Below are 27066 nucleotides of genomic sequence, written 5' to 3'. Positions count from 1 at the left end.
AGGCAATACATCAGAATTCAGTTGTCACACTGTGAATAAAATACAGGAACATTCTCCAGAACCCTTTCTATCTGCTCTTTATCATTTCAAAATGATTTCCGAGTCCAGTGATAGCAGCTAGCATTACTCCTAAAGCTGTAGTTTATCACCCTGTTAAACAGGCCTGCTGAAAAGGTCACAGGGAGCGAGGCGATATATGACAAATATAACTGGACCTTCTTGCTCTCCCAAAGGTCAACGGGAACATATTCCTAATGCATTTTAAACATGGCGGGAGAGGAAGATTGAGCCCCAAGGGAACTTTCTAGAATGGTCAGTGGGCTGTTTTTCAGTCGGAATTATCTAACACATAGTCCTCTCTCCCTCTCATCGCATGCCAGCTTGTCCTACACAGTTGGCCAGATTAGAAGCCCAACCAATAGCCTGTATGATTGCTTTTATTTTAAATTCCTGCTTAACTGACATACAGTGTTGTTATATTTGAATCTATGCATAATTTTTCTTTTACAATATAACACAAAAATATTATTAATATTCATCTTAATACAGCTATTAATACTCATGTAAAACAATTAATATATCCATATAAATTTTATTCTCGTATATTATATTATATTGGGCAAGGCGAGGCATGGCAAGTGTCACCAACAGTTGCAACGAACACACGATGAAGATGAAGATCAGGTATAACGTCTTCAATAATGCACTCAGAAGGCAACACATTATGAGCAAAAGAAACCAACCGCTATGAGGAAACTTGACCGGACAATGAGTGATACAAACACAGCAAATGAGGGTAATTAATGACACTCAACTGAACTGAAAACTAATCATATCTGTTACCATGACAACTAAAGAGTGGCGGGAAAACTGAACAAAGGAAGACTGGTGAAAACAAACTAAAAGTCCATGACAATGAAACTAATAGAATGAGTGTCTGTAACAGCAAGTTTATTTATATAGCACACGTCATATACACTGGTAATTTAAAGTGCTTTATATAGAAATGGAATTAAAATAATCATGAAATAATCACAACATATGCATAAGGAATAAAAATAACAATCGTATTTAACTAAAGGCTAAAATACTGCCTGTATCACTATTAGGCCTATATCATATCATGTATCATAGTTTATCAATCATATCATATCATATCAGATTATTGTTAGTAAAATAATAATCATAATTGAAAAAAAGAAAATATAGTAATAAGAAAGAAAGAATTGCATGTTCTGAATATTGAGCCTTTTATGGGTGATTAAGGAATGGGTGATTTTTTTTTTTTAAATCGTACTTAACTAAAACTATTGAACGGTGTATCACAGTTTCTACAAAAACAGTAAGCAGCAAAAACGGTATCCAGTTTCATGTTTCTTGAGCGCCAATGAATCATATTGATTCCTGAAGGATCATGTGACACTGAAGACTGAAGCAATGATGCTGAAAATTCAACTTTGATCACAGGAATAACTTTGATTTTAAAACATATTTAAATACAAAACAGTTCTTTTAAATGTTAAAAATATCTCACAATATTACTATTCTACTGTGTTTTTGCATAGTTTATTTTACAGACTACACTAAACTTAATCCTTTTTTAAAAATTGAGGCCAAAAGACTTGTCAAGTCTTTAGTGCTTTTAGTGCATGCTCATTTTATGAACATATGCAGAGTCTCTGTGTTAAAAATATAAATGTTTTTCCTCTTATCTAGAAATGCAGCACGACAACTAGATTAGTTCAGTCTTTCCATCTCATAATGCTTGAGCAGATTTGTATGAGTGGGGTGGGATCTCAAACCATGTTGACTCCAGGCTAAACAGCTGTCTATATTCATGAGATCCTCATTCTCCACAGCTGCATCATCATAAAGTCACCTTTTCCATTATTCAAGCCTACAAGAGCTTCCTCCGAATTTACAGAATGCCTCTTGTGTCTTTCAAGGGGGGTTTTCTTGATAAGCAAAACACACAGTGGGATGCATGTGTAATCTAACGGGTGATTTTCATGCATTTTACAGTGATGAACAGCTTGGAATAAGAGTTAGATGTTCAAATATCTAACAATTTCTCCATGTACTGCATGTGCTGACTCTAAAATATTCCCAGTTACTGCAGTCGTATGCTATTGTGATACACAGATTTGCGATTTGAGCAAATTGATAAATCAGTGTTACACTGTTAGATAAAGAACAAAAGTTCAGCTCAATAAATGGTAATGAAGTCTTTCACAGCTGCTGCTGCTTGCAGCTGTAAAAGGCTAGTGAGATGTGAACAGGGTCTGGTGACGTGATAGGTTGTCAATACAGGAACAGACAAAGTCTTATGGAAACCAGTAAATAGGAAGCTATTCAGTTTGTGCTTCCTTTATTCAAACTCCGTTATTCACAGCTATTTTATTACAGTGCTTGCAAGGGAACACTTTATTCATTCTTTAACATTCTGGACGGGTTTTTTCTAAACCACTAAACCTTAACTTCTGCAATAAATTCAGCCTAAACCAATATACAGGCTATATTCGAACTCTACTTATTAGAAAAATTCAGTCTTGTGTGTGCTATTTTCCTTTTTTGTCATTTTATCCATTTCAAAAATAGGTACTGCCTATATTAAATTCTGGAATATTCCATTGACCTCACACCAAGAACGATAACTAACAGTATAAAGTTTTAGTAATGTTCTAATTTTTTAGGGAACAATAATGATAAAGACACAAAGGAACGATATTGTTGAAATCACTTTCGGAACGATTCAAAACATTGACTGCGCATTTAAACCCAATCATTTAAAGCAGCAGACAACATCCTGTAATTGCAGCACGCTCTTATAGTAAACAGCAATATTGTCCGTTGGTGTGGATGCTAATGTAGCCTATAGTTATATCATAATCGTTATATTTCTTGGTGTGAATGGGCCTATAGGCCTACTGACAGAATGTTCAACATTCAAATGTTAATAACAGCGACAATATCATAATAGTATTTACTGAATTGTGTTTGGCCCCTTATTGAAAACCTAAAGTCTCTAAGTAGTTTTAGATACGCAAAGACTTATTTCTCTTGTGAATGTGCGAATGTGTTTTTTTAACGAATCGGTTGAGCAAATGATTCAGTGACTCATTACACATGTAAATGATTCAATGACTCATTAAAGAGCCGTGACAAAGAACGATAAAGAACGATAAAGATCCTTATGACGGGACGTCATAAGGACGTCCCGATAATGTTGTTCCTATAAGAACATTTTCTCTCAGCATTGCAAAAAAACATTAATCAACTACAAATAACATCAAAAGGATGTTGCATGAAAGTTGTTTTAAGAACATTTTCTCTCAACATATTATGTGAACCAGGGGCCATTAAATATGGGGGCTCAGCCCCAAATGAGGGCAGGATTTAAAAAAAATATATATAGGCCTATTTATAATATATTTAATATATTGTTTTTACAGTATACTATAGGGTAGCATGAACAATAGGTTCTAAGTCAATCCCTGAATGTTGAATTAATTTCTAATCATTGTAAATAACCAGCAAATATTCATTAAGAAACTTTATATTACTTTAATTGTCTTTGTTGATGTGTTGAAAAAGGTTTTTTCAACACGTAATGTTTTTAAACCCTTATTTTTTTACTACATTTTTGCAGTAAAATTAACTTTAAAGAAGATCTACATTTATCATTTTCATGGAGATAACAGGAAAAAAATGTACCATGCTTTAGTGGAGGATTTCTGTCACCTGGTGGAAAACAAACACACTTTTAACATGAAAATGACATGAAATAATACCACTATACCACTATAACCATGTCTGCAGAGGGCCACTAGTTGGTTCATTTGCCATTTCCACTCCCTTTTTACATTTCTTTTCGGTTGATTTATTATAAAATGAATTTTAAAACAAATTTTTGTATTTTTTGCACTGAAGTATGAAGTATATCAAGAGTAGGAAAAGTCACAAGACATTTAGATGAAAGGAAACTCATTAAATAAATAAAGCAAGCAAGCCTATTTAATGGATGGGAAACAGTTTTTTTTTTAACAAACAATTGCTCCCGGGTCATATTATGTAAACTGCATTTATGACAAAGAACTGTAGGTAGATATCATAATTATGTTGATATAAAAAATATTTTGAAAGTGATTCCAAGGATGTTGCTCTGTAAAAAGCATCAATGAATGATACATATATTTGGTAAACCGACTCAAAAGATTCGAATCACTGAGATAGATCAAAATCCCACTACTAGTACGATAAGTACAGCAGGTATCGATCGGCTACTGGTATTTCCATCAGCAAATGCAAATCTAGTTTTTACCGTTTTCCTTTTGGATTCTGCCATCTGCTGATGAATCTTAATATTACAATGGTTTCGGTTTTGATATATGTATATGAAATTTTAAAAAAGACTCTTGAGTCATGTTTTAAACGTTAGTTTGTACTGTAAGCACATGTATACCGCATTAAACGTTTCCAAAGTATTCCACACATCTCAGTCAGATCTTGACTGACTGCCAGAGGTCTGTGCCGTGTTTTACACTGATGGTCGTCTTCGTGCCTCGGTGCATTGTGGGATCGCTCTCCGTGTTTGCCTCAGTTGATCAAGATGGCCGCGAATATTTTGTGGAGGGGTTGGAGTTGAATACACGCCGCACACCGAGCGATTGTGATGTTGAAAGACCCGATTCTTTCGTCTGCATCAGAACATCTTCAGAAGTAAGCTGTCAAAACATTAATCCCCCTTTTCCCATCCCGATCGCGCTCGATCGAAGCCGTAATAAGCGCTGTTAGGCCAGTTAGCCGCGCTGCTAACTCGCTCCGGGTAGGGACGGAGGGAGTTTCTGATAAACAAGCGAAATCTGTTTAATGCCGATATCCTTATTGCTCCATCGTTTTTGATTATGCAATAATAACCTTTAAGTAAAACCCATACGTTGCGTCTAATTGTCAAGACTGTGGTTAACGTTAGCTGCAGCTAGGCTAACTAGTTACTCAGCTCTTTCCTGCCATTACTCCCCATGACAGTTACTGCAAGGTTACAAGATCTGCTGCTCTCACTCTGCCTTAAGCGCAACGATCATCATCAACACACTTTATTCGTGACTATTGGGTGTGTGTTCGTTTGTTTTTAAATGATCTATAGCAGACTGACCGTGTGTGTGCAAGGTTGAAGTTGTTTGTGCACTGTCATACCCCCTGCCTGCCCCTCTGCGGCCTCTCCTCCTCCTGCTCGGGGTAAACGACTGTTTACCGGTACACCGGATGGTACTAATGCGAAAGCACACCGTGTGTTTTTAGTTCTGGCCTCTTTTTAGGTTTATGTTGCTGCTGTTCTTGCAGACACATAGGTGGGTGTCAAATACTGTCGAGCTGACTAACGTACCTAGTCAGCCTGTTTGGACATCATAGGGTCCCAAATTACTGTCTATGTAGTAGTTTCGGTTTTAAGACACTATCTATGGTGACATTCTGCCCCGTGATGCACGTTAGATCGTGTTTACCAACAGTAAAATGTTTCTCAATCACCCTGAGCAGTCTCTATCAGTTGTTGATGTAGTTTTAATCCCTTTCATCAGTCAGCATTAAGTGAACTATAATCCCATTCATCTGTGGAGATCTGTTGTCTGTAATGTTGCAGTAAAGTTACTGATGTGAGTGAGTGACTGTTCTCTCTGTTAATCTGCAGGATTGCTACCTGACCACCTTGTGGTCTCTTTGAGTTCAGAGCTGAAGAAGAGTGTGATATTGGAAACTTTAAGCAAGTCTAATGTAAGTGTCTTTGTTTATACCTTTTTTTTAATCAACATACATTGCCAGTTTCCAAATTACTGACTATATTTTACAGTTCATTAAGAATAAGCCAATTCTTCATTATCCTAAAGGTGTGGTCACATTTACAATTTCTGGGCGAAACTGTTGTTCAACAGGAATCTGCATGATTAAGTGTTTTTCGTGTGCGGACAAAAAAGTTCACTACACGATTTAGGGAACTATTTTGCTCATGTGAATTCACCATGTTGACCAACAGAAAGTTGCTTGGTTTGGAAGTAAGTGGCTTCTGTCTGTGTGAGTGGTGTTTTATGCATCGCTACTTTATCGACAGCTAGTCTCTTTTTTGCCCGCATTATTTTTTCAGAAATTTCACTGTGTCTGTCTGCACCTTGTGGGTTGGTTGAAAAAGCACTATTGACCACACTAGTGGCTTGTTAAAGTAACGTTTACAGTAATACACTTGGAAGTACATGAGGCCAAGCAATAATAAACATTATTGCAGTGTTTTAAATGTATAAGCCCTCAAAATTATATTGGCATGAATGGGCTATATTATGCACGGTTAACTTCCGCGTTTGACGCAAGGATGCTCTTGCGTTTCCGGTTGGGGAGATTTAAAGCGGAGGAAAACCGAGGAAAACGGGATTATGGCAGAGTCTTCCAAATTTACTGTCCTCTCGTCTTTAAAAACGAAACTTTAATACGTTTAGAGATGTAATTTTATATATAATTATGTTTATTTAATATAAACACAGAAGCATAAACAAAATGAGGGGTGTCTGTTTTGTCTGTTTTTGTGACTAACGTTTCTTTAGTATAGCAATAGAGTATAAAACCAATATAAATTCTCGGTATAGCATTGGACTCTACGATCGGCGGAAGTAATCCAGCATCCTTAGACCTTCACCGGAAATACCGCCGTGCATAGAGCCCATTACGTTGATGGCACATAACCAGAAGTTTATTCACTTAGAAAAGTGTCATTCCAGAAAGCATAATTTAGTGCATTACAGATCAAATAATAAAGAGTTTTTTGAAAACTGTAATAAAAATACAAGCTTCATGTATGCTTTTAAACCCCCAGGAAATTTGCCTCCATTTGCTTCTATTGTAAATTGTTACTGTTGCTGATTTTTATTTGCTTATCATTTTTCGTATATTGAGGGACGAGTCAATTATTTTTATTTAATTCAATATTAAACCACAAATGCTGTCAATAGAAAAACTTGTTGAACCCAAAATTTATATTAGAATGGCATCAAATTAATGATATATGATGAAGACATAAATGTCAATTAAATGTTTTTTTTAACACATTGTGACTGATCAATGCATGATGTTTTGGTGTCAGTGCAAAAAGCATTTTGCATGAGTAGCAGCATTATAGATATGAGTCAAAATCTGCAATAACATCAAACATTTCTATCTAGACTGAAGTGCATCAATTTTTGGTCAAGATCTTGTTTTGACAATGCAAGAGTCCAGCACTCTGTAAAATCTACTCCAGCACATCCCAAAGACTTTTAATGAATTTAAGGTCTGGACTCAGAGTGCCAATTCATGTGTGAAAAAGATTCTTCATGCTCCCTCCCAACCATTTTTTCACAATTTGAGTCTTCTGAATCTTGACGTTGTCATCCTGGAATATGGCCGCGATGTGTCTTCCTACATGGTTGTAAAAGCTACACACTCCATCAGTTAGGTTTAGAAGAACTATTGCCAAACATATAACGTGAAAAACCCCCATAATAATAACTACAATAATGATCCAATCATAGACTCTTAAAGCTGCAGTCCATAGCTTTTCCTCTTTGTCGCCATCTCGCTGTTCGAAATCTGTAACTGCAGTGATTCGCGGAATTATCATCTTTACGTGGGTTGTAAATCGGCATGAAACAGCGCGGATGAACACTGTGTTTTGAGGCGAGTGCTGCTGTCAGTCACCGCGCTGTGTGGATACTGTCATACAGAATCACAGATTCACTTTTTGAAAGTTTGACCAACATAAGAATTTTCATAAGAAAATGTCTTCTGAACAAGTAAGTAACATCCATTTTTGTTCTGACCAACTAAGGGGGAAAAAGCATTCGACATGATAAGCTTCGTTAGATTTAATCAACGCGATTTACAGCAACCGTGCAAATTATAGCCGATTTTGTTCTCAAACTGTTCATGTTAACAACATCACATCAGCATTGCGTGACTAATTTTAAATTTAATGTGTTTTATGGTGTAAGGGGTATACAGTCAAAGACCCAGAACCAGATATGAAGAATGAAGACCCGGAGTCAGAATTATAAATAATTAAAGAAAAGTTTTACTGAAGATAGTTTGCAGTTTCATCAGCAGAAGTCAGCTTTAAGACTCACACAGGAGTTCGTAGGCCGCCTCCCTTACAGTTACAAAGATCACAGCAGTTATACCATTTCCAAGGTCTAAGCTACGTCATTGCTTACAGGTTGAATGATTCTCATTGGCTAAGAAACATTAAGAGCCTAAACAATTTAACACATGTGAGGAGATAGGGGTGCCTATCGCCATTAGTCAAGATAGTTGTCGTCCACTCATTAGATTTAGGTCTGTGGTGGCCTCGCTGGTTTGAGAAGGGCGCCGGGTTGTCTGGTCCGAACGTCCAGAACCTACATAGAATGTCATACGCACACACACACACAAATAACAGACACTAGCAAATAACAGCTGAAGAGAGTCTGAGCTCCTTATTATCAGTTAAGTATACCAAAACATAATGCTAAAACATTCACTCATTAGGGAGAAAAACAGATCACTGGCATTTACTCCCAAAGGGAGGAAATATACTGGAAAGAATACATTTTAATACAACAATTAAAGTTCGATTGTAACGCTCAATATAGCTTGACCATATGTCCAACGAAGGATCATATGTGTCCACGCTGCCTTTAGAACCCTCTAACCTTTCTACTGATCCCAGAGAAAGAGACAAACGGCCTTGTGGGTTATTGGCCTTCGTGTCCTGCGTGTACTACGTGCAATCTCAAAGTAAGATTGGAATGCACCTAAAAGAAACTGGTTACTTACATCACATGCATTTAAGAAAATATAATTTCGCAAGCACAAAGAATATAAAAATTATTATGTGATAATGAATATATTTGATTATTGATTTTTATAAAGGAAGTATATAACCATTCAAAAGGATATATGATTATAGATGTATTTGAAGAGGCAAGGGATTTTGACCTACCCTTCAATGGTTACCTGTGTAGTTCAGAATTCATATTCTCCATAATAGCAAAACGAGAAAGGCACAACAAAGGAAACTCCATAACTGTGTGAATTAAGAAAACGTACTGTTACACGATTGAACTATTGAAATGTCTTACTTGTTCAGCAGAAAAAAGCCGTCTCTTCTTCCGTTTTGAACCCCTTCAAAACACGGAGTTCACGCACTTTTCAAAAGCCCCGCCGATGTTTAAATCCTTGTGTTCGCATGAGACGGTTTCTTTCTCTTTCTCTAGCCACCTTAATTCCGAAGTACGAAGTCTTTGGGGTTTTATAACTGCTGAATCTCCAGTTGACACTGATGATTGTTGTTTGGATCTTTCTGGATTCCATAAGTTTAATTATGTAAAGTGCTGCGAGAAAAGCCTATACATCTAAACATCTCGTCACGCGCAGTATAGCCGGCTAGCCGAAACTCCTTCTTTATGTGTACGGGTGTGACGTAATGACGCAAAGACATGCTCGAATTTCCCGCGGAAACCCACCAGTACCACTGGAATTAAAACCATTATTACAAGCTAACCGTTTTAAATCTAGCTATGGCAAGCAGATAGTTTTGACCACTGGCAGAATAAGTTTTTTTTTATATAATTATTTTGGATTATTTTTAACTTAAAGGACAACTCCGGCGCAAAATGAACCTCGGGTGTAATAACACATTGGTACAGACTAAATCGTTCCCTGAGATTTGTTTTCATGATAATCGAATATAAAGAGTTTTATCTCTAAAAACAGTTAAGCTTATAACGCTAGTATATTGGGCATCGAGTAAGCAAAAAGAGATCGCTAGTTAATACCATTAACAAGGCTCAAATTAGCCCCACACTAACACGGCAGCATAATGAGTGTCCTTACATGCAAACCGAAGCATTGAGAACTTTGTAAGTGTATAGACAGTTTAATAAGAAGATACTTTACACAGACAGTACAGTTAGCGCATACAGACAGCAGCCATCTTGGAAAACAGCCTCGATCAATCGAACCACGAAGGTGAGCGAACAGTACGTGTAGATATTGAAGATAAGATAAATTATATTTAGGTGTTCAAGCACGAAGTGCTGAAAACCTATTGTAATTGTAAGGATTTTTAGGTGTTCAAGCACGAAGTGCTGAAAACCTATTGTATTTGTACTGATTTTTATTAGGTGTTCAAGCACGAAGTGCTGAAAACCTATTGTAATTGTGCCGATTTTTATTAGGTGTTCAAGCACGAAGTGCTGAAAACCTATTGTATTTGTACTGATTTTTATTATTAGGTGTTCAAGCACGAAGTGCTGAAAACCTATTGTATCTGTACTGATTTTTATTATTAGGTGTTCAAGCACGAAGTGCTGAAAACCTATTGTAATTGTAAGGATTTTTATTAGGTGTTCAAGCACGAAGTGCTGAAAACCTATTGTAATTGTCCTGATTTTTATTATTATTTTTCTTCTGCCGTAAAACGCATCGTGCAGCCCAAACTGTAAGGGCTAGAGACTTGAAACTTTGGCAGATGGTAGTACAAAAATCGAGGAGAGGTTCAGAGAGTATGACCCCGATTGGCCTATAGGGGGCGCTATAGCAATCAATTGCGCGTAACTGCTCATAACTCCTAAATCGTAAGGCGTAGACTCAAGTGTCTTATATCAATGGAAAGCTGGACTCTTGACTTAAAAAACGTATATCTCCGATTTCATTTCCGCCATGATGGATTTTCCGCCATTTTGAATTTTGTCAAAAAACTACTTTTGCGAACTAGTCCCTGGTTTTTTGCCCGATCGGAACCAAACAAGTGCAGAAATGTTCTCTGGAGTCTGAATATCAATAATTATCAAAAAAAAGTAGAAATTTCGATTTCCGGTTGCTAGGGGGCGCAAAATGATCGTTGTGGGAGGAGCCTATTTTACTAAAATGGCTATAACTCGAGAAGGAAATGAGATATCTTCACCAAACTTGACACACTTTTGTATGAGGACAGTTTGGGGTCATAGTAAAAAAACCGCGTCGATTTAACACTAGGTGGCGCTATAACATTAAAAAAACTTAAAAGGGGGTGTGGCCACCTGACCGTTAGTCCGATTGACTTGAAAATTGGTATGCAGTGTCTTGGTCCAAGGTGCCATGTATGTGTAAAAGGACATTGGCGTATCTCAAAAAACATGACCGCCATCGACCAATGAAGTTTGAGCCCCTATGAGACAAGGTTAACGGAGGCCAATCGGAACGAAACTCAATGGGCATGTTCGACTCATGGCCTAAGAGGTCTGTAAGAGTTTTGAAAGAAATCGGCCACTAGTTGGCGCTAACGAGTTTTACGGCTCTGTAATCACATGGTGTTGCACATATCCCCACAAAATGCATATCAAATGATAGATCTCCTCATGCTGAACAACTTTGCCTCTAGAACCATTGCTGTCAATCAAATCGTTCATTAAATATTCACGAATATGTTAAAAACCTACTTTTGCGAACTAGTCCCTGTTTTTTCGCCCGATCGGAACCAGACTAGTCTAGGACAATTCTCTGGACTCTCAAGATCAATAATTATCAAAAAAAAGTTTAACTTTGCCCTTTGGTTCACTGTAACAGGGTCATTTAGAAAATGGGAGTGTCAAAATACACTCAAAAGCCTATAAAACATAAATGAAAACTCAGAACTTCACAAAAATTGATGAGCATATGTGTCATACCATGGTGAAGAAGCATGCAAAGTTTCATGGAGATCGGACCATAAGTGGCGCTATAACTGTTAAAAAGCTTTAAAACCATACATTTCCTATGGTAAATTGTCTGTATTGGCTGTAAATGGTGTTTTCCATCTATTATGTCAGTGGTTAAATGTATGCTAAATAAAACTTAATGTCTTAAATGCTTATGTGCTTAACGGCCTTAAAGGCCTTAACTGCTTGAACACCGCTAAATGCTGCTTGCAGCTTTAATTAGGTGTTCAAGCACGAAGTGCTGAAAACCTATTGTAATTGTAAGGATTTTTATTATTAGGTGTTCAAGCACGAAGTGCTGAAAACCTATTGTAATTGTAAGGATTTTTATTATTATTATTATTATTATTATTCTTCTGCCGTAAAACGCATCGTGCAGACCAAACCGTAAGTGCTAGAGACTTGAAACTTTGTCAGATGGTAGTACAAAAATCGAGGAGAGCTTATCAAATTATGAGCCCGATTGGCCCATAGGTGGCGCTATAGCAACCAATTGCGCGTAACTGGTCATAACTCCTAGACCGTAAGTCGTAGACTCAAGTGTCTTATATCACTGGAAAGCTGGTCACCGGACGAAAAAAACGTATATCTCCGATTTCATTTCCGTCATGATAGATTTTCCGCCATTTTGAATTTTGTCAAAAAACGACTTTTGCGAACTAGTCCCTGATTTTTCGCCCGATCGGAACCAAACCAGTGCACAAATGTTCTGTGGAGTCTGAATATAAATTATAATCGAAAAAAAGTTGAAATTTCGATTTCTGGTCGCTAGGGGGCGCAAAAAGAATGTTGTGGGAGGAGCCTATTTTACTAAAATGGCTATAACTCGAGAAGTAAATGAGATATCTTCACCAAACTTGATACACGTGTGTATGAGGACAGTTTGAGGTCACAGTAAAAAAATCGCGTCGATCTAACACTAGGTGGCGCTATAACATGAAAAAAACATATAAAGGGCTGACCGTTAGTCCGATTGACTTGAAAATTGGTATGCAGTCTCTTGGTCCAAGGCCCCATGTATGTCTATGAGGACATTGGCGTATCTCAAAAAACATGGCCGCCATTGACCAATGAATTTGAGACGAGGTTAACAGAGGCCAATCGGAACAAAACTCGATGGGCATGTTCGACTCATGGCCTAAGAGGTCTGTAAGAGTTTTGAAAGAAATCGGCCACTAGTTGGCGCTAACGAGTTTTACGGCTCTGTAATCACGTGGTGTTGCACACATCCGCCCAAAATGCATATCATTTGATAGATCTCCTCATGGTGAACAACTTTGCCTCTAGAACCATTGCTGTCAATCAAATCGTTCATTAAATATTCACGAATATGTTAAAAACTTACTTTTGCGAACTAGTCCCTGGTTTTTCGCCCGATCAAAACCAGACCAGTCTAGGGCAATTCTCTGGACTCTCTAGATCAATAATTATCAAAAAAAAGTTGAACTTTGCCCTTTGGTTCACTGTAACAGGGTCATTTAGAAAAGGGGCGTGTCAAAATACACTCAAAAGCCTATAAATCATAAATGAAAACTCAGAACTTGACAAAAATTGATGAGCATATGTGTCATACCATGGTGAGGAAGCATGCAAAGTTTCATGGAGATCGGACCATAGGTGGCGCTATAACTGTTAAAAAGCTTTAAAACCATATATTTCCTATGGTAAATTGCCTGTATTGGCTGTAAATGGTCTTTTCCATCTATGATCGTAAAATTTTCATATCTTAATGTTTAAAACCAGTGCAGTACAATTATCTGGACTCTCTAGATCAATAATTATCAGAAAAGGTGTAATTTCTTCATTTGAATGGCTATAATAGTGTAAATTGGATGGCTATAACATTTTGGATGGCTATAACAGCCAATAAGTGGTATTTTACTGCCCCCTGCTGTCATTTCATCATACTACTCCCTAATATTGTTATATATAATTGAAATTTAGACTTTATTAAATCATTATTTTAACATTTACAATCACATTTTGTCCAAATTCATCTATTGCTCTGTACTCTCTAGAACATTAATTATCAGAAAATGTATAACTTGTAATGTATAACATTTGGATGACTATAATAGGGTCACTTCAATATGTAGCCTTGACCGAAAGCCAATATCTTTTCAATGAATGCTCATAGCTTCTTAAAAAAAGGTCAAGCATGGCTAACAGCCAATAAGTGATATTTTACTGCCCCCTGCTGTCATTTTCATCATACTACTCCCTAATATTGTTATAGTTCATATTTAGACTTTCTAAAACCATTATTTTAACATTTACTATCACATTTTGTAAAAATGCATCTATTGGAGTATTATGGACTGCATTTATTTATTTTATTTATTACTCTTTACAATTGTGTCACAGGAAGGCTGAAAACAAAAGTTTTTATTTATACAACTGTATATAGTCTGTAATACCACTGTTGTCCAATAGATGGAGCAGCAGTATTATACAAATGCTGAAGGAGTATTGTTCATTCTTAGTTAATGCTAACTAATGTAGTTAACATTAACTAAGAATGAACAATACTCCTTCAGCATTTGTTAATCTTTGTTAATGTTAATTTCAACATTTACAAATACTTTATTTAAATCTTGTTAACATTAGTTAATGCACTGTGAACTAACATGAACTAACAATGAACAGCTGGATTTGTATTAACTAACGTTAACAAAGATGAACAAAAACAGTAACAAATGTATTGCTCATGGTTAGTTAATGTTAATTAATACATTAATGTTTAATAAATGAACCTTATTGTAAAGTGTTACCGACATTTTTTATCTTTTTTATCAGCTTTCAGCATTGGCTAACAAACAAATGCTTAAAGCTATTTTTTATTAAAAAAATACCAAAGTGGTATTTTACTGCCCCTTGCTGTCATTTCATCATACTACTCCCTAATATTGTTTTATAATTCATATTTAGAATTTCTAAAATCATTATTTCAACGTTTACAATTTTTTTTTCTCCAAATTCATCTATTGGAGTATTATGGACTGCATTTATTTATTTTATTTATTACTATTTACAATTGTGTCACAGGAAGGCTGAAAACGAAAGTATAACGTTGGGCCACGCCCCCCAAGGACAAATTCACTCATAACTCGAAAACAGAAAGTCGCTGCACGCTCAAATTTTGATGGTAAGGTTCTCTCGGGGTTCTTGATCCAAATCTATCGTCGCGGGGCTCGGGAACGCCCCCCCGCGAATCGCTAATTCGTGAGACCCACGATTTCAAACGGCTGTAACTCCCGACCTAGACTACCTAGATCCATGTGACAGAGCTTGTTGGAAAGGCCCTGTCCTCGTCTAGCTTCGATTCGAGTATGGTGCGATTTGGCCTGGGCATTCCCGAGATATAAGCCCACAAAGATATGCATTTCAATGGACATTAGGCCTACTCCACGGCCCCAATCACCCATCAACACCGGGATGGTCTTGTTCAACAGAGCTCCTCTAACACTATCTAAGTTCTGAGTTTCAGATTTTTTCATTATCTCGTTCCCGAGATATAAGTGAAAACCAAATTTCCATTCATTTATTTCAACTGTATATAGTCTGTAATACCACTGTTGTCCAATAGATGGAGCAGCAGCATTATACAAATGCTGAAGGAGTATTGTTCATTCTTAGTTAATGTTAACTATGTTAATCTTTGTTAATGTTAATTTCAACATTTACAAATACTTTATTAAAATCTTGTTAACATTAGTTAATGCACTGTGAACTAACCTGAACCAAAGAGTATAGAAGAACAAGAGGCGAAACTCCGATGCTTTTCTGGTAACAGCCACTAGGTGGCGCGGCCGCCATTTTGGGGTGAAAATTCCAACTGGAGTTACTGGGCAACAGCACAGATAACAGTTTTTTAGGTAGTTTTTCTTGCATTTTTATGCAACTTTACACATTTACTACTATTATTAGTTACCAACTCCACTAGGCCTGAAATATATTTTGTACGTTTTAATCCCCTGGATCGTGCTACAAACATGATGATCTTAACATGATGCATTGGTGTGTCCGTTATCTGTGTTTTTTTTTGTTTACATAGGCTTGCTTTAACGGTCATTAATATAAAATAGTACTGCAAAAAAAAAACCAGTTTACTGTAAAGCTATTCTATTGCTGTTATATATTTATTGTCCAACATTTACATTTTAGTACAATTACATTTATTTGCTGAATTCATTTATTTCATTGAACTTATTTTTGTATGTAAGGTTATGTGTACCTCCTGGGAAACGGTCTAACGTTATAACTTTATGAACTTACATCACTTTATTCTTCTTACCTGTCACACTTAATGTAGAGATTAATATAATTAATTAAATCCTTGAACTTCCCTGTCTCAAGTTATGTGGGGGAAAAGCCTAGTAGCAACTTCTTTTTAACGGATATAACGTTAACTGTTGTGAATTAAAATAATCACCTAATTATTTCAACCTAAAAATGACCTCTGCACTGGACTAAATAAATGTATAATATATGACTGCCGAGTCGCTTTCACCCCAAAATGGCGGACGCGTAGGGCTGCTGCTGGGCGCTGGTGTTGCAATGGAACGTTCTATTGGCTTTCACTTCTTGTCAATATACGTTCTTTGCCTGAACTAACAATGAACAGCTGGATTTGTATTAACTAACGTTAACACTAGAAGTGCCAGAATTCCATAACTACTAGAACTGCCACAAGCGGTCATTTTGACCGTTAGATTGCAAACTCTATATCTTTAATGATAAATACCCAATTGAGAGATTAATGCATTTGTTGTATTAAGATATCTTTTAAAAACAAAACAACACCAAACTGTACATTTTAAAAAGTTTAATTATACATTTATAAATAATAATATCAGTAGCCCGTAATTATCGCATAGGGCCTATTCACAACAGAGCTATATTTCCATATCCCTTCAACATAACTCAGAACAAGATAATAACAACTAAAAGTATCTTATTTAGATATTCTTTTGACAGTGAGAGAGACAATGTCATGGTTTATGAATTCGCTGTCTCCTTTCTCGTCTTGTTGTGTGTGTGTGTGCGTGGTCGCTGATCAATGCAGCTGATCAGCACGTGCGCTCTGATCAACGCGCCAGCTGCAACTGATCAGCGATTCGACCCTTTTCAGTGTTACTGTTCTCGCCTAGTCTTTGGGTGTTTCTTAAAACCAAGAATGCAAAGAACGGACTTGTGTTCTTGGGGAGAACGCTCTTGCTAGTTGTTCTTGGAAGAATGAACTCACAAGCTAACGAGCACACAGAACGCTGCTGACAGTTTGAGACGATGTGTTCTTGCTGGTATTGCGCAATAATACCCCCGCACAGACACCGTCTGCAGTACCCAAACATAACGAGAATTATTGACGATAACAGCCAGGCTGCAATGGTCTCTTGGCTGTGGGGAAAAACGAGTCTGTGAGCAAACTGGCCGGTTGGCTCGATAGCTAACGTTACACCCGTTGGCGCTTATGGAGATTCTCACTTCCGAAAACGTTTGAGCACATTTTCGATTAGCCATACATTTTCGTAAAAATGCCAATATTTGAAATCTACACAGTTGATTTCTCGCATCAAATGTTCTCAGAAGTGAATTTAGTGATGAAATAGTGTACGTAATTGTAGAAAAACGAAATACTGTATTGACCTGCCTCTCCTTCCTCGAATGCCGAATTGAATGCTGGGATATTTCTGCCGTCAAGTTCACACAAGTTACCAACCGATGCATCCTCGGTAAAATGGGCGTGTCAAGAACACATCCGGGATTTTTAACTGTTCTTGCCAAAATGCAAACTTGTGTATTGGGACAGTACTTGGGCCACAAAAGATGACGTTTCACAAGAACACAAGGACACAAGTACAGACAAGACCACAGATTGAGAAAGGCCCTTTGTCAGATCGTTGTGGATTTTTCCTGCGTGTTTGTTCCCTGCCTGTATCCGTTTTCCGTGTGTCATCCCATGTTCAGCACTCCTGGTTCAGCACTCACTCCAGCGTCCCTGTGCTGCCAAGGGCTTCATACCGGACATTTGCACACCTTAACTCTCCCAGCATCTGACCAGCTCTCAATAAACATATCTGTCATTTTGCAATTGAATCTTCTGATTATTTCCTAATAGACAAAGGTCAACCGCGAGAAATGTAACAAAAGAATACCGCAAAATTCAGTGCGGTCAATATGACCGTCTATGGCCGAAATAGGTAAATATGTTCATTTGTTTGTTTGCCTTATGTGTAATTTATATTAAAAACATTTTAAATGAAAATACAGACACTTTTAGGAAAAGTCAGGTACCAGCAGGATTTTATTTATTTTTTCAACAAAGTTATTGCAGATATAAAATTCAAAACGGTCAAAATGACCGTCGTGGCCGTTCTAGTGTTAACAAAGATGAACAAAAACAGTAACAAATGTATTCCTCATGGTTAGTTCATGTTAATTAATACATTAACTAATGTTTAATAAATGAACCTTATTGTAAAGTGTTACCGACATTTTTAATCTTTTTTATCAGCTTTCAGCATTGGCTAACAAACAAACGCTTTAAGCTATTTTTTTATTAGTTTTAATATAGTTTTATATTATTACATCTCAAAGAAATATGTGAAATGCATGCTTATACACAATTAAAAGAGATTTTCACAATAACATATCCCATGTGTGTGTGTGTGTGTGTGTGTGTGTGTGTGTGTGTGTGTGTAAGCATATGTCTACATATGAATGCAAAAGCACTTGTAAAAAACACTTTATTAATAAGTACAGTGGCCAGCAGAGGGCAGTAGAAGACCACTTATTGGCTCACTTTCATTTTGACTCACTTGATTTTCACCAGTTTTCTGCACTAAAGCAAACCAGTTTTTCCATGTTAACTATTATAACACAATCATATTTTGTCAAAGTTTATCACTTCATTTTTATTGACACTTCACATTAATGCTAGCAATATGGTGCATCATGGTACATCACAATAGAAACATGGTAAATCATTGTAAACAATACTATTACATGGTGTATCATGCAAATCATGCTACAATCCTGCGGTAAATCATTCTAGAATGTGGTATATCATGGTAAATCATCCTATAACATGGTAAATCATGCTAGAATCGTATTAAATCATACTAGAATATGTTCAATTGTGGTAAATCATGCTAGAACAGGATAAATCATGGTGAATCATGCTAAAACATGGTCTATTCTATCTATGATCTCAGTGGTTAAATGCTTGCTATATACAACTTAATGTCTTTTGATGCTTATGTGCTTAACGGCCTTAAAGGCCTTAACTGCTTGAACACCGCTAAATGCTGCTTGCAGCTTTAATTATTATTATTATTCTTCCGCCGTAAAACGCATCGTGCAGCCCAAACCGTAAATGCTAGAGACTTGAAACTTTCTCAGATGGTAGTACAAAAATCGAGGAGAGCTTATCAAATTATGAGCCCGATTGGCCCATAGGTGGCGCTATAGCAACCAAAAGCGCGAAACTGGTCATAACTCCTAGACCGTATGTCGTAGAGTCAAGTGTCTTATATCCTTGGAAAGCTGGACTCTTGACTTAAAAAACGTATATCTCCGATTTCATTTCCGGTATGCAAATTTTTCCGCTATTTCCGGTTTTGTCCAAAATCTACTTTTGCAAACTAGTCCCTGGTTTTTCGCCTGATCGGAACCAAACCAGTGCAGAAATGTTCTCTGGAGTCTGAATATCAATAATCATTGAAAAAAAGTCGAAATTTTGATTTCCGGTCGCTAGGGGGGGCAAAATAATCGTTGTGGGAGGAGCCTATTTTACTAAAATGGCTATAACCCGTGAACAAAATGAGATATTTTTACCAAACTCACTACACATATGTATGAGCTCAATCCGAGGTCATAGTAAAAAAATCGCGTCGATTGAGCTCTAGGTGGCGCTATAACATGAAAAAAACATATGGCCACCTAGTGGTTAGTCCGATTGACTTGAAAATTGGTATGCAGTGTCTTGGTCCAAGGCCCCATGTATGTGTATGAGGACATTGGCGTATCTCAAAAAACATGGCCGCCATCGGCCAATGAAGTATAAGACAAGGTTAACGAAGGCCAATCGGAACGAAACTCAATGGGCATGTTCATCTCATGGCCCAAGAGGTCTGTACGAGTTTTGAAAGAAATCGGCCACTAGTTGGCGCTAACAAGTTTTACGGCTCTGTAATCACGTGGTGTTGCACATATCGCCACAACATGCATATCATTTGATAGATCTCCTCATGCTGAACAACTTTGCCTCTAGAACCATTGCTGTCAATCAAACTGCTCATTAAATATTCATGAATATGTTAAAAACCTACTTTTGCGAACTAGTCCCTGGTTTTTTGCCCGATCGGAACCAGACCAGTCTAGGTCAATTCTCTGGACTCTCTAGATCAATAATTATTGAAAAAAAGTTGAAATTTGCCCTTTGGTTTGCTATGACATGATCATTTATAAAAAGGGGCTTGTCAAAACACACTCAAAAGCCTATAAATCATTAAAAAAAACTCAGATCTTCACAAAAATTGGTGAGCATATGTGACATAACATCATGAACAAGCATGCAAAGTTTTATGGAGATCGGACAATAGGTGGCGCTATAACTGTTAAAAAGGTTTAAAACCATGTATTTCCTATGGTAAATTGCTTGTATTGGCTGTAAATGGGTCTTTTCCATCTATGGTCATATAATTTTCATATCATAATGTTCAAAATCAGTGCAGTACAATTCTCTGGACTCTCTAGATCAATAATTATCGAAAAAAAGTTGAACTTTGCCAATTGGTTCATTATAACAGGATCATTTATAAAAAGGGGCGTGTCAAAACACACTCAAAAGCCTATAAATCATAAATAAAAACTCAGAACTTCACAAAAATTGGTGAGCATATGTGCCATAACATCATGAACACGCATGCAAAGTTTTATGGAGATCAGACAATAGGTGGCGCTATAACTGTTGAAAAGCTTTAAAACCATGTATTTCCTATGGTAAATTGCCTGTATTGGCTGTAAATGGTGTGTTCCATTTATGATCATACAATATTTATATCATAATGTTCAAAATCAGGGCAGTACAATTCTCTGGACTCTCTAGATAAATAATTATCAGAAAAGTTATAACTTCTTCAGTTGGATGGCTATAATAGGGTCACTTCAATATGTAGCCTTGACCAAGAAAGCCTATATCTCTTCAATGAATGCTCAGATCTTCTTAAAAACAAGTCAGAACATGTGACTCTAAATAAGATAAGAAATAATGCATCTATAACAGTTTAAAAGGTTAAAGTTATAACATAATGGCATATTAAGCCAATAAGTTGTATTCTACTGCCCCCTGCTGTTTAAAAGAGTCATTTTGTCATGCTACTAACTACTAATATTCTATTATTCTTATTTAGAGTTTATAAAATCACTATTTTAACATTTACAGTCACATTTTGTCAAAATTCATCTATTGAAGCATTGTGTCACAGACAAATGTTAATCCTGAATGAGACACAGTTCAGATCACTTTATCTACAACAGAATGTGTGTGTGTAGTCCCATGTTTTTGAATAAATCCTGAATAATCTGATTAATAGCTTGCAAAGACATATATTTTAATGGTCTATAAGCATTTCATGTTTTCATAATGACTTGTGTGTGTGTGTGTGTGTGTGTGTGTGTGTGTGTGTGTGTGTGTGTCTAGATAGTGTGTCTAGATATGAATGCAAAAAGACTTTATTAATAAGTAGAGTGGCCAGCAGAGGGCAGTAGAAGACCACTTATTGGCTCACTTTCATTTTAACAGCCTTGAGTTTCAACAAAATTCTGAACTAAAGCAAACCAGTTTTTCCATGTTAACTGCAATTTATCCATGCTTACTATAAAATCCATTATATAACAATTACTATTATAACACAATCATATTTTGTCAGAGTGTAACACTTTATTTGTACTGACACATGCATGGTAAATCATACTAGAACGCAGTAAATCATGGTAAACAATGGTAAATCGTGCTAGAACAGGGTAAATCATGTAAAGCATACTACAACATGGAATATCATGGTAAAACTATGGTAAATCATGCTAGATTCATGGTAAATCATACCAGAGCGTGGTAAATCATGGTAAACGATGGTAAATTATGCTACAACAGGGTAAATCATGTAAAGCATACTAGAACATTGTGAATCATGCTAGATTCATGGTAAATCATACTAGAACATGGTAAATCATGGTAAAACTATGGTGAATCATGCTAGATTCATGGTAAATCATACTAGAACATGGTAAATCATGGTAAAACTATGGTAAATTATGCTAGATTCATGGTAAATCATACTGGAACATGGTAAATCATGAAAAATCACACTGAAATGTAGTATATCATGGTAAATCATGCTTGCTACATAAAACTTAATGTATTTTGATGCTTTTGTGCTTAACGGCCTTAAAGGCCTTAACTGCTTGAACACCGCTAAATGCTGCTTGCAGCTTTAATTATTATTATTATTATTATTCTTCTGCCGTAAAACGCATCGTGCAGACCAAACCGTAAGTGCTAGAGACTTGAAACTTTGTCAGATGGTAGTACAAAAATCGAGGAGAGCTTATCAAATTATGAGCCCGATTGGCCTATAGGTGGCGCTATAGCAACCAATTGCGCAAAACTGCTCATAACTCCTAGACCGTAAATCGTAGACTCAAGTGTCTTATATCATTGGAAAGCTGGACTCCTGACTTAAAAAACGTATATCTCCGATTTCATTTCCGTCATGATAGATTTTCCGCCATTTTGAATTTTGTCAAAAAACGACTTTTGCGAACTAGTCCCTGATTTTTTGCCCGATCGGAACCAAACCAGTGCACAAATGTTCTGTGGAGTCTGAATATAAATTATAATCGTAAAAAAGTTGAAATTTCGATTTCCGGTCGCTAGGGGGCGCAAAAAGAACGTTGTGGGAGGAGCCTATTTTACTAAAACGACTATAACCCCAGAAGTAAATTAGGTAGGTTCACCAAACTTGGTACAGTTGTGCATGAGTTCAATCTGAGGTCACAGTAAAAAAATCGCGACGATCGAACACTAGGTGGCGCTATAACATGAAAAAAACATATAAAGGACTGACCGTTAGTCCGATTGACTTGAAAATTGGTATGCAGTGTCTTGGTCCAAGGCCCCATGTATGTCTATGAGGACATTGGCGTATCTCAAAAAACATGGCCGCCATTGACCAATGAAGTTTGAGCCCCTATGAGACGAGGTTAACGGAGGCCAATCGGAACGAAACTCGATGGGCATGTTCGACTCATGGCCTAAGAGGTCTGTAAGAGTTTTGAAAGAAATCAGCCACTAGTTGGCGCTAACGAGTTTTACGGCTCTGTAATCACGTGGTGTTGCACACATCCCCCCAAAATGCATATCATTTTATAGATATCCTCATGGTGAACAACTTTGCCTCTAGAACCATTGCTGTCAATCAAATCGTTCATTAAATATTCACGAATATGTTAAAAACCTACTTTTGCGAACTAGTCCCTGGTTTTTCGCTTGATCAAAACCAGACCAGTCTAGGACAATTCTCTGGACTCTCTAGATCAATAATTATCAAAAAAAAGTTGAACTTTGCCCTTTGGTTCACTGTAACAGGGTCATTTAGAAAAGGGGCGTGTCAAAATACACTCAAAAGCCTATAAATCATAAATGAAAACTCAGAACTTGACAAAAATTGATGAGCATATGTGTCATACCATGGTGAGGAAGCATGCAAAGTTTCATGGAGATCCGACCATAGGTGGCGCTATAACTGTTAAAAAGCTTTAAAACCATATATTTCCTATGGTAAATTGCCTGTATTGGCTGTAAATGGTCTTTTCCATCTATGATCGTAAAATTTTCATATCTTAATGTTTAAAACCAGTGCAGTACAATTATCTGGACTCTCTAGATCAATAATTATCAGAAAAGGTGTAATTTCTTCATTTGAATGGCTGTAATAGTGTAAATTGGATGGCTATAACATTATGGATGGCTATAACAGCCAATAAGTGGTATTTTACTGCCCCCTGCTGTCATTTCATCATACTACTCCCTAAAATTGTTATATATAATTGAAATTTAGACTTTATTAAATCATTATTTTAACATTTACAATCACATTTTGTCCAAATTCATCTATTGCTCTGTACTCTCTAGAACAATAATTATCAGAAAATGTATAACTTGTAATGTATAACATTTGGATGACTATAATAGGGTCACTTCAATATGTAGCCTTGACCGAAAGCCAATATCTTTTCAATGAATGCTCATAGCTTCTTAAAAAAAGGTCAAGCATGGCTAACAGCCAATAAGTGATATTTTACTGCCCCCTGCTGTCATTTTCATCATACTACTCCCTAATATTGTTATAGTTCATATTTAGACTTTCTAAAATCATTATTTTAACATTTACTATCACATTTTGTAAAAATGCATCTATTGGAGTATTATGGACTGCATTTATTTATTTTATTTATTACTCTTTACAATTGTGTCACAGGAAGGCTGAAAACGAAAGTTTTTATTTATACAACTGTTTATAGTCTGTAATACCACTGTTGTCCAATAGATGGAGCAGCAGTATTATACAAATGCTGAAGGAGTATTGTTCATCCTTAGTTAATGCTAACTAATGTAGTTAACATTAACTAAGAATGAACAATACTCCTTCAGCATTTGTTAATCTTTGTTAATGTTAATTTCAACATTTACAAATACTTTATTTAAATCTTGTTAACATTAGTAAATGCACTGTGAACTAACATGAACTAACAATGAACAGCTGGATTTGTATTAACTAACGTTAACAAAGATGAACAAAAACAGTAACAAATGTATTGCTCATGGTTAGTTAATGTTAATTAATACATTAATGTTTAATAAATTAACCTTATTGTAAAGTGTTCCTTATTGTAAAGTGTTACCGACATTTTTAATCTTTTTTTTAATCAGCTTTCAGCATTGGCTAACAAACAAATGCTTAAAGCTATTTTTTTATTAAAAAAATACCAAAGTGGTATTTTACTGCCCCTTGCTGTCATTTCATCATACTACTCCCTAATATTGTTTTATAATACATATTTAGAATTTCTAAAATCATTATTTCAACATTTACAATCACATTTTGTCCAAATTCATCTATTGGAGTATTATGGACTGCATTTATTTATTTTATTTATTACTATTTACAATTGTGTCACAGGAAGGCTGAAAACGAAAGTATAACGTTGGGCCACGCCCCCCAAGGACAAATTCACTCATAACTCGAAAACAGAAAGTCGCTGCACGCTCAAATTTTGATGGTAAGGTTCTCTCGGGGTTCTTGATCCAAATCTATCGTCGCGGGGCTCGGGAACGCCCCCAATCTTTAGATAATTTTTTCATTATTTCGTTCCCGAGATATAAGTGAAAACCAAATTTCCATTCATTTATTTCAACTGTATATAGTCTGTAATACCACTGTTATCCAATAGATGGAGCAGCAGCATTATACAAATGCTGAAGGAGTATTGTTCATTCTTAGTTAATGTTAACTAATGTAGTTAACATTAACTAAGAATGAACAATACTCCTTCAGCATTTGTTAATCTTTGTTAATGTTAATTTCAACATTTACAAATACTTTATTAAAATCTTGTTAACATTAGTTAATGCACTGTGAACTAACCTGAACCAAAGAGTATAGAAGAACAAGAGGCGAAACTCCGATGCTTTTCTGGTAACAGCCACTAGGTGGCGCGGCCGCCATTTTGGGTTGAAAATTCCAACTGGAGTTACTGGGCAACAGCACAGATAACAGTTTTTTAGGTAGTTTTTCTTGCATTTTTATGCAACTTTACACATTTACTACTATTATTAGTTACCAACTCCACTAGGCCTGAAATATATTTTGTACGTTTTAATCCCCTGGATCGTGCTACAAACATGATGATCTTAACATGATGCATTGGTGTGTCCGTTATCTGTGTTTTTTTGTTTACATAGGCTTGCTTTAACGGTCATTAATATAAAATAGTACTGCAAAAAAAACAGTTTACTGTAAAGCTATTCTATTGCTGTTATATATTTATTGTCCAACATTTACATTTTAGTACAATTACATTTATTTGCTGAATTCATTTATTTCATTGAACTTATTTTTGTATGTAAGGTTATGTGTACCTCCTGGGAAACGGTCTAACGTTATAACTTTATGAACTTACATCACTTTATTCTTCTTACCTGTCAAACTTAATGTAGAGATTAATATAATTAATTAAATCCTTGAACTTCCCTGTCTCAAGTTATGTGGGGGAAAAGCCTAGTAGCAACTTCTTTTTAACGGATATAACGTTAACTGTTGTGAATTAAAATAATCACCTAATTATTTCAACCTAAAAATTACCTCTGCACTGGACTAAATATATTTATAATATATGACTGCCGAGTCGCTTTCACCCCAAAATGGCGGACGCGTAGGGCTGCTGCTGGGCGCTGGTGTTGCAATGGAACGTTCTATTGGCTTTCACTTCTTGTCAATATACGTTCTTTGCCTGAACTAACAATGAACAGCTGGATTTGTATTAACTAACGTTAACACTAGAAGTGCCAGAATTCCATAACTACTAGAACTGCCACAAGCGGTCATTTTGACCGTTAGATTGCAAACTCTATATCTTTAATGATAAATACCCAATTGAGAGATTAATGCATTTGTTGTATTAGGATATCTTTTAAAAACAAAACAACACCAAACTGTACATTTTAAAAAGTTTAATTATACATTTATAAATAATAATATCAGTAGCCCGTAATTATCGCATAGGGCCTATTCACAACAGAGCTATATTTCCATATCCCTTCAACATAACTCAGAACAAGATAATAACAACTAAAAGTATCTTATTTAGATATTCTTTTGACAGTGAGAGAGACAATGTCACGGTTTATGAATTCGCGGTCTCCTTCTCGTCTTGTTGTGTGTGTGTGTGCGTGGTCGCTGATCAATGCAGCTGATCAGCACGTGCGCTCTGATCAAGGCGCCAGCTGCAACTGATCAGCGATTCGACCCTTTTCAGTGTTACTGTTCTCGCCTAGTCTTTGGGTGTTTCTCAAAACCAAGAATGCAAAGAACGGACTTGTGTTCTTGGGGAGAACGCTCTTGCTAGTTGTTCTTGGAAGAATGAACTCACAAGCTAACGAGCACACAGAACGCTGCTGACAGTTTGAGACGATGTGTTCTTGCTGGTATTGCGCAATAATTCCCCCGCACAGACACCGTCTGCAGTACCCAAACATAACGAGAATTAT

The 27066-nt window shown here is 36.4% G+C and overlaps 1 protein-coding gene across 1 annotated transcript in view; it reads left to right on the top strand.

The window, feature by feature from the left end:
- The first annotated feature begins 4559 nt into the window (after positions 1-4559).
- Positions 4560-27066, top strand: part of ube3a (ubiquitin protein ligase E3A) — an 81629-nt gene continuing 59122 nt past the window's right edge. The window contains exons 1-2 of the mRNA XM_056253944.1: positions 4560-4719; positions 5690-5772. Of these exons, the coding sequence (XP_056109919.1) occupies positions 5771-5772 (2 nt within the window). The 5' untranslated portion in view covers positions 4560-4719; positions 5690-5770. The remainder of the gene's footprint in view (positions 4720-5689; positions 5773-27066) is intronic.

This window comes from Rhinichthys klamathensis, unplaced genomic scaffold (assembly GCF_029890125.1).
Source record: "Rhinichthys klamathensis goyatoka isolate OS25496 unplaced genomic scaffold, OSU_Roscu_1.1 h1tg000109l_1, whole genome shotgun sequence".
In the NCBI taxonomy this organism is placed as follows: Eukaryota; Metazoa; Chordata; class Actinopteri; order Cypriniformes; family Leuciscidae; genus Rhinichthys; species Rhinichthys klamathensis.
The sequence above is the reverse complement of the archived record's forward strand: the minus strand, read 5'-3'. Positions and strand labels throughout refer to the sequence as shown.